Source organism: Caretta caretta, chromosome 10 (assembly GCF_965140235.1).
Source record: "Caretta caretta isolate rCarCar2 chromosome 10, rCarCar1.hap1, whole genome shotgun sequence".
Taxonomy (NCBI): domain Eukaryota; kingdom Metazoa; phylum Chordata; order Testudines; family Cheloniidae; genus Caretta; species Caretta caretta.
The window spans coordinates 56,864,368-56,878,738 of record NC_134215.1 but is presented as its reverse complement, the minus strand read 5'-3'; the positions used below and the strand labels follow the sequence as shown (position 1 = coordinate 56,878,738).

At 42.0% G+C, this 14,371-nt stretch overlaps 2 protein-coding genes across 2 annotated transcripts in view; both read right to left on the bottom strand.

The window, feature by feature from the left end:
- Positions 1-14,371, bottom strand: part of THSD4 (thrombospondin type 1 domain containing 4) — a 612,634-nt gene that overhangs the window by 431,027 nt on the left and 167,236 nt on the right. The window lies entirely within an intron of this gene.
- Positions 3,503-5,165, bottom strand: LOC125643851 (myb/SANT-like DNA-binding domain-containing protein 7). Its single transcript, XM_048867071.2, has 2 exons — positions 4,600-5,165; positions 3,503-4,016 (listed from the first exon to the last, which is right to left on the bottom strand). Exons 1-2 carry the CDS (start codon positions 5,146-5,148, stop codon positions 3,999-4,001), a joined length of 567 nt encoding a protein of 188 aa, XP_048723028.2. The 5' UTR covers positions 5,149-5,165; the 3' UTR covers positions 3,503-3,998.

Here is a 14,371-nt window from a genome sequence, read left to right as displayed (position 1 = left end):
AGGCCTGCATTGCTCTCCCAATGTTGGTAATCTATTCTACTCATCAAATTTTGACATGCAAGAGGTAGGTTCTGGAGTGTTTGGATGCTATAAGTATGCAGCAACTCCTTAAAATACCAACCTCTAGAAAAGATATGTAAAAGCAGAATGGTCACACTGGGGCGGTCTATTTACCTTCCACATTTACCTTTTTAATTAATAAATAGAACTATGAAATACATGGATTATTTGCCCTGATATATCAGATTTCTTCAAACTTTGGATGCAACACTACCTTTATTTCACACAATGCAATACAAAAGAAACATCAATCAAAATGGAGAAGAATCAGCTAAAACAACAAAAGACGTTGATTTAATTGCATCTTTACCACTGTAACTATTTGGGTGGGTCAAATTTTATTTCCAGCACACAGCTGCCAAAAATAAGAATGAAGGCAAGTTACAACATAAATCTGCCCATTTTTAGACAGACCTAGAACTCTAATATTACAGGACCTGATGTTGTTTTCCATAGTTTCAAGCTTAGGTGATCTTCGATTCTTTCAGAGAGGTTTAGAAATTTGAGTTTGTTAACCGACTACTTCATGCTTTAAACTTAGATTCCTTTGACAAAATTAACCTCTTTTTTTCTAAATTAGACAGTTAAGGGCAAAATGAATCTAATTTAATTTCAAATAAATGAAATCAAAATTCAGGAACTCCAAGTCCAGAAAAAACCTCCATCCCAGGTTTATTTAAAATACATCTCTTAGGGTATGTCTACACTATGGAATTAGGTCGAATTTATAGAAGTCGTTTTTTTAGAAATCGGTTTTATATATTCGAGTGTGTGTGTCCCCACAGAAAATGCTCTAAGTGCATTAAGTGCATTAACTCGGCGGAGTGCTTCCACAGTACCGAGGCTAGAGTCGACTTCCAGAGTGTTGCACTGTGGGTGGCTATCCCACAGTTCCCTCAGTCTCCGCTGCCCATTGGAATTCTGGGTTGAGATCCCAATGCCTGATGGGGCTAAAACATTGTCGCGGGTGGTTCTGGGTACATATCGTCAGGCCCCCGTTCCCTCCCTCCCTCCGTGAAAGCAAGGGCAGACAATCGTTTTGCGCCTTTTTTCCTGAGTTACCTGTGCAGACGCCGTATCACGGCAAGCATGGAGCCCGCTCAGGTAACCGTCACCGTATGTCTCCTGGGTGCTGGCAGATGCGGTACTGCATTGCTACACAGTAGCAGCAACCCATTGCCTTGTGGCAGCAGACGGTGCAATACGACTGGTAGCCGTCATCGTCATGTCCGAGGTGCTCCTGGCCATGTCAGCCAGGAGCGCCTGGGCAGACATGGGCGCAGGGACTAAATATGGTGTGAGCTGACCAGGTCATTCTCTTTAGTCCTGCAGTCAGTCCTATTGAACTGTCTTATGGTGAGCAGGCAGGCGATACGGATTGCTAGCAGTCGTACTGTACCATCTTCTGCCGGGCAAGCAAGAGATGAGGATGGCTAGCAGTCGTATTGTACCATCTTCTGCTGGGCAGGCAAGAGATGTGGTTGGCATACAGTCCTTCTGCACCGTCTGCTGCCAGCCAAAGATGTAAAAGATACATGGAGTGGATCAAAACAAGAAATAGACCAGATTTGTTTTGTACTCATTTGCTTCTCCCCCTCTCCCGTCTAGGGGACTCATTCCTCTAGGTCACACTGCAGTCACTCACAGAGAAGGTGCAGCAAGGTAAATCTAGCCATGTATCAATCAGAGGCCAGACTAACCTCCTTTTTCCAATGAAAACAATAACTTAGGTGCACCATTTCTTATTGGAACCCTCCGTGAAGTCCTGCCTGAAATACTCCTTGATGTGAAGCCACCTCCTTTGTTGATTTTAGCTCCCTGAAGCCAACCCTGTAAGCCATGTCGTCAGTCGCCCCTCCCTCCGTCAGAGCAATGGCAGACAATCGTTCCGCGTCTTTTTTCTGTGCGGACTCCATACCAAGGCAAGCATGGATGCCGCTCAACTCACTTTGGCAATTAGGAGCACATTAAACACCACACGCATTATCCAGCAGTATACGCAGCACCAGAACCTGGCAGAGCGATACCAGGTGAGGAGGTGACGTCAGCGCGGTCACGTGAGTGATCAGGACATGGACACAGATTTCTCTGACATCATGGGCCTCCAATGCATGCATCATGGTGCTAATGGGGCAGGTTCGTGCTGTGGAACGCTGATTCTGGGGTCAGGAAACAAGCACAGACTGGTGGGACCGCATAGCGTTGCGGGTCTGGGATGATTCCCAGTGGCTGAGAAACTTTCGCATGCGTAAGGGCACTTTCATGGAACTTTGTGACTTGCTTTCCCCTGCCCTGAAGCGCATGAATACCAAGATGAGAGCAGCCCTCACTGTTGAGAAGCGAGTGGCGATAGCCCTGTGGAAGCTTGCAACGCCAGACAGCTACCTGTCAGTTGGGAATCAATTTGGAGTGGGCAAATCTACTGTGGGGGCTGCTGTGATACAAGTAGCCCACGCAATCAAAGATCTGCTGATATCAAGGGTAGTGACCCTGGAAATGTGCAGGTCATAGTGGATGGCTTTGCTGCAATGGGATTCCCTAACTGTGGTGGGGCCATACACGGTACCCATATCCTTATCTTGGCACCGGAGCACCAAGCCAGCGAGTACATAAACCGCAAGGGGTACTTTTCAATAGTGCTGCAAGCTCTGGTGGATCACAAGGGACGTTTCACCAACATCAACGTGGGATGGCTGGGAAAGGTACATGACCCTCGCATCTTCAGGAACTCTGGTCTGTTTCAAAAGCTGCAGAAAGGGACTTTATTCCCAAACCAGAAAATAACTGTTGGGGACATTGAAATGCCTATATGTATCCGTGGGGACCCAGCCTACCCCTTAATGCCATGGCTCATAAAGCCGTACACTGGCAGCCTGGACAGTAGTCAGGAGCTGTTCAACTACAGGCTGAGCAAGTGCAGAATGGTGGTAGAATGTGCATTTGGACGTTTAAAGGCACGCTAGCGCAGTTTACTGACTCGCTTAGACCTCAGCGAAACCAATATTCCCACTGTTATTACTGCTTGCTGTGTGCTCCACAATATCTGTGAGAGTAAGGGGGAGACGTTTATGGCGGGGTGGGAGGTTGAGGCAAATCGCCTGGCTGCTGGTTACGCGCAGCCAGACACCAGGACGGTTAAAAGAGCACAGGAGGGTGCGGTACGCATCAGAGAAGCTTTGAAAACAAGTTTCATGACTGGCCAGGCTACGGTGTGAAAGTTCTCTTTGTTTCTCCTTGATGAAACCCCCCACCCCTTGGTTCACTCTACTTCCCTGTAAGCTAACCACCCTCCCCTCCTCCCTTCGATCATTGCTTGCAGAGGTAATAAAGTCATTGTTGCTTTACATTCATGCATTCTTTATTCATTCATCACACAAATAGGGGGATGACTACCAACGTAGCCCAGGAGGGGTGGTGGAGGTGGGAAGGAAAACTTTAAAAGTTTACAACTTTAAAATTTATTTATTGAATGCCAGCCTTCTTTGTTTTGGGCAATCCTCTGTGGCGGAGTGGCTGGTTGGCCGGTGGCCCCCCCACCACGTTCTTGGGCGTCTGGGTGTGGAGGCTATGGAACTTGGGGAGGACGGCAGTTGGTTACACAGGGGCTGTAGTGGCAGTCTGTGCTCCAGCTGCCTTTGCTGCAGCTCCGCCATACACTGGAGCATACTGGTTTGGTCCTCCAGCAGCCTCAGCATTGAATCCTGCCTCCTCTCATCACGCTGCCGCCACATTTGAGCTTCAGCCCTGTCTTCAGCCCGCCACCTCTCCTCCTGGTCATTTTCTGCTTTCCTGCACTCTGACATTATTTGCCTCCATGCATTTGTCTGTGCTCTGTCAGTGTGGGACGACAGCATGAGCTTGGAGAACATTTCATCACGAGTGCGTTTTTTTTTTCTTTCTAATCTTCACTAGCCTCTGGGAAGGAGAAGATCCTGTGATCATTGAAACACATGCAGCTGGTGGAGAAAAAAAAAAGGACAGCGGTATTTAAAAAGACATTTTATAAAACAGTGGCTACACTCTTTCAGGGTAAACCTTACTGTTAACATTACATACATAGCACATGTGCTTTCGTTACAAGGTCACATTTTGCCTCCCCCCACCGCGTGGCTACCCCCTCAACCCTCCCCCCTCCCCGTGGCTAACAGCAGGGAACATTTCTGTTCAGCCACAGGCAAACAGCCCAGCAGGAACGGGCACCTCTCAATGTCCCCTGAAGAAAAGCACCCTATTTCAACCAGGTGACCATGAATGATATCTCACTCTCCTGAGGATAACAGAGAAATAAAGAACGGACGTTGTTTGAACGCCAGCAAACATACACTGCAATGCTTTGTTGTGCAATGATTCCCGAGTACGTGTTACTGGCCTGGAGTGGTAAAGTGTCCTACCATGAAGGACGCAATAAGGCTGCCCTCCCCAGAAACCTTTTGCAAAGGTTTTGGGAGTACATCCAGGAGAGCCGCGAATGCCAGGGCAAATTAATCCTTTCACATGCTTGCTTTTAAATCATTATAGTATTTTAAAAGGTACACTCACCGGAGGTCCCTTCTCCGCCTGCCGGGTCCGGGAGGCAGCCTTGGGTGGGTTCGGGGGTACTGGCTCCAGGTCCAGGGTGAGAAACATTTCCTGGCTGTCGGGAAAAGCGGTTTCTCCGCTTGCTTGCTGTGAGCTATCTACAACCTCATCATCTTCTTCTTCGTCCCCAAAACCTGCTTCCGTGTTGCCTCCATCTCCATTGAAGGAGTCAAACAAAACGGCTGGGGTAGTGGTGGCTGAACCCCCTAAAATGGCATGCAGCTCATCATAGAAGCGGCATGTTTGGGGCTCTGACCCGGAGCGGCCGTTCGCCTCTCTGGTTTTCTGGTAGGCTTGCCTCAGCTCCTTCAGTTTCACGCGGCACTGCTTCGGGTCCCTGTTATGGCCTCTGTCCTTCACGCCCTGGGAGATTTTGACAAAGGTTTTGGCATTCTGAAAACTGGAACGGAGTTCTGATAGCACGGATTCCTCTCCCCATACAACGATCAGATCCCGTACCTCCCGTTCAGTCCATGCTGGAGCTCTTTTGCGATTCTGGGACTCCATCATGGTCACCTCTGCTGATGAGCTCTGCATGGTCACCTGCAGCTTGCCACGCTGGCCAAACAGGAAATGAGATTCAAAAGTTCGCAGTTCTTTTCCTGTCTACCTAGCCAGTGCATCTGAGTTGAGAGTGCTGTCCAGAGCGGTCACAATGGAGCACTCTGGGATAGCTCCCGGAGGCCAGTACCGTCGAATTGTGTCCACAGTACCCCAAATTCGACCCGGCAAGGCCGATTTAAGATCTAATCCACTTGTCAAGGGTGGAGTAAGGAAATCGATTTTAAGAGCCCTTTAAGTCGAAATAAAGGGCTTCATCGTGTGGACGGGTGCAGGTTCACATCGATTTAACGGTGCTAAATTTGACCTAAAGTCCTAGTGTAGACCGGGGCAAGAGGCTTCTAATAGGGTGGGAGCTGGGGAGGAAGAGATAAGAGTTATTAGCTCTGTGGAAAAATTAAGTAGCTGAGGGTAATGGAAAAAGTGAAGAGGAAGAGAGAATTACAGCATCAACCTGAAGGATTTTTTTTTAATTAATTCTTCTCATAGTATTTACGACAACTGTAGAAACAACCCCTATTTCTGGCTCCTCTTCTTATAGTACCCACACTTTTTCCTCTTTTTTTTGCAGTATCAAATTGTTTCCATCCACTGAAGAGGAAACTAGACTACATGAATTCTCTTAGGGCCAAAAATTCTGGTCAATTGCAGAAGTCTGACTTATTTCAATGGGACAAAGATTTGTCCCGTTGTTAATAATGGATTTAATCTTTTAGTTTAAGTGTCTTTTCTGGAGATCACGTTCTTTCCCATCTCCCAGTGGTAACCTCATCTCCCTGGTTTGTGTTGGATGTTAGTTGAAACCAACATTTTTTGAGGATAAACTTACATCATAATGTGGAAATGAAGATTTTAAACACGTAGAAACATATCACACTTGAAAGTTCCTGTTGGTTTTTGTTTGTGTTTTTCTGGTAACTATGTTTACATTCTGTTCATCTTAAAGCTAAGTAGTTTTCCTTCTGGACTCGGGAGTGGGGAAGGGGAAGTATGGTATGCTAATCTCACCTTGATAATTGCAACAACAACAAGACCCTTAAAGGAACCTGATTTACTGAAATCTACAGTATTTAAAACAGACAGTTTGGAAGCAGCCAAAATTTGAAACCTGCCAAGAAATGGCTCCAACAGTACATTAACTACCTAGAACATATTTCACTCGCATTAGTTACTGCTTTCCTTCTTACGCAAAATTATGTTTGGTAAAATACTTGACTATGTTGCCCTGACCCTAGAAAAAGACGTAAAGTAATTTCTTATTAAGTGTGCAGACATTTGAAACACTACTGCAGCTTATTTTGTATGGGTCCCTCCTCAACTTCCCACCATCTTGTCTAGACTAAAATCGAAAGGTATGATGTAAGCAAGTTGTAGCTAACACATACAAATGAACATATTTTAACCTAATGACTAGTGTAGATGATACACATTGCTTTCAACAAGTTAACTGGTCAAATCAAAACCTGGGCTCCCCACATGACTTTAACTTGACCACCTTAACACGTTAAAGGCATGCTAACATCACAGCTTAAATCCTCAGCTAGACAGCACTCAACACTACTGCTCATTTCTTTTCTCTTTAAGGCTTTGATTCTGTACTAGAATGTACCCTTGTAGACCTTGTACCCACACAAAGCAAATTACAGAATATGGGCCTAAATCTCAATATTGATTTTTTTTTTCTTCCTATGTGAACAGAATTCAGAGCAGGAAGAATATTCTGTACCAGTTTCATGGCTCTGCCGGCCTGTGGGCATTCTGTATACAATGTATATGTGAAACACACGGTGTGCTACAGAACAGTTTCAATACTCTGCATGCAAAGAAAGGAAGATGAAGGGAGGCATATCTGCAAAGTAAAATTACAGTAGTTTGGGTGCCTTGTTTGAGAAATGTAACTTTACCTCTGTATTTCCTAGGTCTCTAACGTTAGAGGGATTTTTCATTTTTTTTTAACTCTGTTCTTGAAAGGTAAGATGCACTCAAACCTCTAATATTTGCCTTCAACCTGAACTTCATCCAGTGACTTGGGCCCCAGTTCTAAAAGCACTTAAGTGTATGCTTAAATGATTTCCGGAATTGGGGCCATGGTTAATTCATACATTGTAAAGATAATTTCCAAGAGCCATTGCAGCCACTGTGAAAGTGAAACATGGTTTGACCAACTATGAAACATCTCTCCCAGCCAAAATACTTTGAAGTCAGATGAGCTGAAATGTCTCCAGAGAAGGAACAGTGAAAGTTCCTATCTGGGCTGAATCTATTGCAGAAACAACATTAGCCTTTTTCAATGCCACCTCTTGATGAGATGTGATAAAAGCATGACTCCAATCTAAATAGTGGAGATTTTGTTTATTACAGTTTTAAGTTTTTTGAGGGTTTTTTTTGTAAGAGTCTGATCCTGCTGTCATTTAAGTCAATGTGAGTTTGACTATTGAGCTCATGGCAACCGTTGGGCCCCAAATCACCATGATGTCATGGAAGGGGGATATGACAGACAACCTAACCAAAAAAAGAGGTGGATGAGGCTTTTTTAAACTAATGAAATCATTCAAAACACAGGATTTGGTGGTGATGGGGGACTTCAACTACCCAGACATTCGTCCAGAAAATAACTCAGCAGGGCACAGATTATCCAACAAGTTTTTGGAATGCATTGGAGACAAAATTTTATTTCAGAAGGTGGATAAAGCTACAAGGAGAGAGGCAGTTCTAGATTTGATTTTGACAAATAGGGAAGACCTGTTTGAGAATCTGAAAGTGGAAGACAGCTTGGAAGAAGGTGATCATGAAATGACAGTTCATTAATCTAAAGGATTATAAATAGGGAAAACATGGATAATGATAATGGATTTCAAGAAGGCAGACTTTAGCAAACTCGGAGTTGGTAGGTAAAATCCCATGTGAAGAAAGTCTAAGGGGAAAAACAGTGAGATACAGTTGGCAGTTTTTCAGAGACATGATTAAGGCCACAAAAGCAGACTATCCCACTGCATAGGAAAGATAGGAAGTACGGCAAGAGATCACCTGGGCCTTACTAGGAGATATTCAATTATCTGAAACTCAAAAAAGGGTCCTACAAAAAGTGTAGAACTAAGTCAAATTACAAAGGATGACTATAAACAAACAGCACAAGAGTGTAGGAAGAAAATTTATTTTCTTCTTATTTTCTTAAAGGCCAAAGCACAAAATGAGATTAAAAAAGCTAGAGACATAAACAGTAAGAAGAAAACATTCTACAAACACATTAGAAGCAAGAGGAAGACCAAGGACAGGGAAGACATTACTCAGTGGGGGGAGGGGGACAATAACAGAAAATGTGGAAATGACAGAGGTGCTAAACGAATTTGTTTCAGTTTTCACCAAAAGATTAGTAGCAATCATAGGGGACGCCAGTGAAAATGTGGTAAGCTCTGAGGCTAAAATAGGGAAAGATCACGTTAAAAATTACTGTGACTGACTGAGGATATATCTGAGCCATTAGCGATTATCTTCGAAAACTTATGGACAACGGGAGAGATTCCAGAGGACTGGAAAAGGCCAAATATAGTGCCAATCTATAAAAAGAGGAGTTACAGACCAGTCAGCTTAACTTTAGTACCTGGAAAGATAATGGAGCAAATAATTAAGCAATCAATTTGCAAAGACCTAGAAGATAATCAGGTGACAAGTAACAGTCAGCATGAATTTGCAAGAACAAATCATGTCAAACCAACTTAACAGCTTGGGGGGGGGGAGGAAGGAGTAGGCGTGATATTTCTTGACTTTAGTAAGGTTTTTGAAACTGTCTCGCATAACCTTCTCATAAACAAACTAGGGAAATAGAATCTAGATGGAGCTACTAGAAAGTGGGTATATAACTGGTTGGAAAACCATTCCCAGAAAGTAGTTATCAGCGGTTCACAGTCAAGCTGGAAGAGCATAACGAGTGGGGTCCCGCAGCAATCAGTCCTGGGTCTGGGTCTCTTCAATATCTTCATCAACGATTTAGATAATGGCACAGAGAGTACACTTAAAGTTTTCAGACGATACCAAGCTGGGAGGAGTTGCAAGTGCTTTGGATGATAGCATTAAAATTCAAAATGATCTGGACAAACTGAAGAAATGGTCTGAAGTAAATAGGAAGACATTCAATAAGGACAAATGCAAAGTACTCCACTTAGGAAAGCTCAATTAGTTGCACACATACAAAATGGGAAATGACTGCCTAGGAAGGAGTACTGCAGAAAGGGCTCTGGGGGGTCATAGAGGATCACAAGCTAAATATGGGTCAACAGTATAAAACTGTTGCAAAAAGAGCACACAGCTCCACCTCCAGCATGAAAGGAAGATGAACAGGTCTGTACTGAACTAAGCAGTCCCCTTCCACAATATCAAGTCCATAATTAAAGCAATTGGTGATCACTCGGACTCACTAAAATTAAGTCCAGTTAGATTCTGGATTAAAATAAACCAGCTATGTTTTTATTATTGCTTAATTTACCTCAGCCAACATGTCTGTTTGTTGTATTGCATTACATTAATAATATGAAGCTTTACAAAACGGAACTGGCAATGCTTAGAAGAGGCTCTTACCCGAACGGTATGAAACTTCTGTTACTAAACCCAAAGCCACGTGAAACTTGCCCAGTTTCAGGTTTTGTTACAAACACAGATCTCAGCCCACATTCACTGAAAGGTTCACAACCTGGGTTGATACAGATGTTTGTATCTAAACCCCGCACAGGATTGTCCAGTTCAGCCATTTCATTTGAATCTCACTTTAAGCTTCCAGGTTCATTCAAATCCAAACTTCCAAGCAAAACCTCAAAGCTGCAGATCCACCCAACTCAAAACAGAAGGAAAGCTTTCAATGAACCTTGTGAACTAGAACCACTGAGTTTCATATAGCTCTGCCCTTTGGATGCTGTGGGCTTTACCACTAACTCAAATACAGGAATTTCCTGTTTTAAAGACATTCAGTTTTTAAGGTTATTTGAGTGTGCAGTTTGGAACACCATGGGCCTTTTAAGAGATTTGGTAATGATTGTAAAAATGTGTATTTGCCCAATGGAGTCATTAAGGGGTTTTGCAGAAATGCATATTTGCTATTCAGGCATGTGCCAGTAATAATATTCCTTATGAAATGTTTTTAACAAGTAATTACTACTCAAGGGCAGGAGCTAAATTTCAAGGACTAATATCAATGCTTCAACTTTATTTGCAAAGTACTAATTAGACCATATTAAGATGATAGTTTCTTCTCATTATTTAAAGTCAGCTGTGTTTTAGTTCTAGCATACACAATCGGATGTTGGATGTTATATCGTTCATGCACCTTCCCACCCCCCGCCCTGCATCAGACTCCTGTCTTCACTCCACCAATAACACCTGCCTCAATTGTACGATTCTCCACATTTCCAATGCGCTCTGTGCTTTCTCCATGCTGCCCTTTTATCAGTGGGGAAAGCTCTCAGTCAATATCCATAAAGCCACCACCTTGTCCTCTTTCAAGACCCTCCTTAAAACTCCCTTCTGCCATAACATACAGCAAACGGCAAGCTGATAATGGCTAGGCCGGTGAAGAGCTGTGATCACTACTGCTGACCAACTAAGAACAGCCAGCATGCCATTATATTATTTGTTATCCCGTCACCCCAAACCCAACCCAGCCCACTCGTTTGTCCCAGCCCCATTACAGCATTGTTGCCTCTAAGTGCTACTGCAACATTAAATGTTAAACAGAGATAAAGTCTAATATTTGTTTACTTAGGTGCCCGTAGTTAGACACCTAGATCGCTTTTTAGGCCTTTAGACATAAATGGGCTTGATTTTCAGCAGTGACAAGCATTCACAGGTTCCACTGACTTCAGAGAGATACACACAATACTGATGTGTGTGTTTTAAGTCTAATTTCTATGGAGCTTGTCACCCATCTGACTTTCAGTAATGAAAAAAGGGACCATTACAGTGTTGCCAACTTTGGGGATTTTACCATGAATCTCAGGATATCTGGTGTTTTTCTTAAGTTCATATATGGTAAACTACTTCCATTTTTAAAAAGCCATGTTTCTACTCCTCAGGGTTGTAAAGAAAAGCTTGAAAAAATTGACACACACCATTTTGTAGGTTCCAAATACCAGAGGGAAAACAGAGAAATCTTTGTCTCATGATTTTTGGCGGCCTGATTCAGGATTTTTTAAATGATTTGGTTTGGCAATATTGGGACCACCAAAAATTTTCTTTGCAGCCAAGATCTTGTATGCCAAAATTTAGCATAAACATTTCCTACCATAAGCCCAAGAAAATAGAGATTGTTGTCAAGAAATGGGTGCTATGATTAACTAAGACCCACATTTTAAAGCATATTTAGGTGCCTAGTATAATTTTTAAATGCATCTAGGTGCTTTAATGTCCTCTCAACTCAATGAGTTTTAGGAACCTAGGTGCTTTTGAAAATCCCACTAGATGCCTAAATTTTTCTAAGAGTCTGGTATAATAAACATTATTGTATATGAAATACTCTAAAATAAAAATAAATAATGCTTAAAGTGAACTGTAATGAAAATGACTTGGCTACCAAAATAAAAAGCTATAGGCTGGCCAAATGGAAAGTCTCATTTCCTGGAGACAGGTTTCACAGCTACCCCTCTGTTAGTCTGTATCAGTAAAAACAACGAGGAATCCTTGTGGCACCTTAGAGACTAAAATGTATTTGGGGATAAGCTTTTGTAGGCTATAACCCACCTCATCAGATGCATGGAGTGGAAAATACAGTAAGCAGGTATTGTACTGTATTTTCCACTCCATGCATCTGATGAAGTGGGTTATAGCCCACAAAAGCTTATGCCCAAATAAATTTGTTAGTCTCTAAGGTGCCACAAGAACTCCTCATTCTTTCCTGGAGAGTGGCTATCATACCCTTCAGATATTTACAAGGACTGATTATCAAGGTAGTGATGGGACAATAGAGATGACCTCTCTTTATAAATTTCCCTACTTTGTGAGAAAATAGCCTCAATATTTTACTAGTAGAAAGTCAGAAGTTTACAGATGTTCATACAAATATTTATGACATTCTTACAATTTGTTCAGGTTCAAGGGGGGAGGAAAAAGGAGCTTTTCTATTGGAAACTCCTCTATAAACTGTCCCAAGATGTCAAAACTCTTAAGCCAAACTAAGTAAATGAATAGGGCTACTCACAGGAATAAAGTTAAGCACATGCATTGTTTTCACATTCAGGGCTTTACAGAAGATACAATCAATCCCATTTATAAGAAAAATGTGGGGAGCAGGTGGAGAGAACTTGGAGAAAAAATATTGAATTATTGACCCTGAAAGGAAAAATAAATGAATTTTTTCCCTGAAAAGTCCATCCTTGACTTTGCCTTGCTATAGTACACATATCTATAGGACGTGCATCAACACATACTCTAAATATTTTGCATGCTTTCTCCACCCTAACATTCACAAAGGCAGCCTTCCAACTCATAACCTCATACAAACCAAACAGTTCTAGCATTTTAATGCACTTTAGATAATGTGCAGAATCTTTACAGCATGTGATGTTATAGTTCCTTTCATGCATCTGCAAATTATATATATCTAAGGTGCCACAAGTACACCTTTTCTTTTTGTGGATACAGACTAACACGGCTGCTACTCTGAAACCTATATATAACTTGTGTGCCAGAAGAGCTCCTATAGACACTTCTCTACTCTGCATCTAAACACTCTCGCTTCTCTTTGCTATAAAATACATGGTTGCTCTCTAATGGATTTCAGCAGCTCCCCTAGATTACCACTTGTTATTACTAATTCTATTCAGTTCTTATACACAGAGATTGGCATATATTTACATGGGTAAATACTCTTTATAAGTCCAGTTTTATGGTTAGTTTCTAAAAGCAGATGTGAATTGAAGCTCATCTTTTTTTCCTTTTTGAGCAGGAGTTCTTCCCCTTTGTCCAGAACCAAGGTCTAGGCACTGCCTTCAAGATCTAATCTTCTCCCTAATATCCTGATGGAGGAAGATTTTCTTATAGGTGTCTAACCACATTGTGCATTTACTGGATAGCATTAGTCATTCATTTGCAGAGGTAGAAATATTTTACTTTATCAGCCAAGTACAGAATACGGCATCCTCACTGGAATTGGAAAAAAAAAATAGTGGATCTGATTTGGGTCCCACACTGTTTTTACACTAATGTAAGTCCATTGATTTCAGTGGAGTTGCTCCTGAGTTACACCTGTGTAAGTAAAATCAGAATCTGGCCTACTATCATTGGCTCATCACTCTTTGCTATCGTGTAATCCATTCTCCCTTTCTGTTCACCCAAATTCAGTAAATATTCTCTGGATTTTTCCTATTCAGATAGTATTGATTGGAAACATTACTTACAACCACAAGGGGTCAGACTTTCACATCTGTCATTAAATGTTTTCTACAGTTGAACAAAAACTAATATATAATTCACAATCAAGAGGTCTATATAAAAAAAATCACAACAGCTAGACATGATCAGTGCCACCAAACTTTAAGTGTCATTTCTTTACACCCATGTGTTGAAAGATGTATATTTCCCTATTAACTGCATCTTCCTTGCTATTATGGTCAGTTTGCCCTGGGTTTATACTTATTTTACATTATTTTTGGTGGGATATACGTGTCTAACTAACTGTGTGTTTGTAGGAAATCTATTTTTTTTAGGGAATTAGGCTTCACCGATATATATTTTAACTTTCCTCTAAATTGGTCTGTTGGGAACTGGGCTCCAAATCCATCCCACTACAGGAGTAGGTCAGGCAACAGATAAACCAGACTGCAAAATCTGAAAAGACAAATAAAGTTTTGTAAAGTAAAAAACAACAATTGATTTCTCCATTTCTAGGTGCAATTCCCTAACACTGTCTCCTCAAGTCATTTTATTTTTTCCAAAACTACAGCTCTTAATCCACACAATTCTCTTCTTCTGGAAGTCCTCATTACTGTGCTTCTCTATCACCCCCAAAATCTAGTCACACAATAAAAAACAAAACACAACAGGCCTAAGCAAGAGTTAAACCCAAATTCCTTGGCAATGGTTCAATAGAGTGTATAGTTTGGATTATCCTCATCTAACTGCATTCTAATTTCTCTTTCCCACTCAGGAGACACAATAAAGGAGAAACTGGGACAATGTCTAGCTCTGT

Bases quoted from the DNA above. Each gene is read 5' to 3' on its own strand.
- LOC125643851 (XM_048867071.2), bottom strand. From the start codon at position 5,148: ATGATGGAGTCCCAGAATCGCAAAAGAGCTCCAGCATGGACTGAACGG.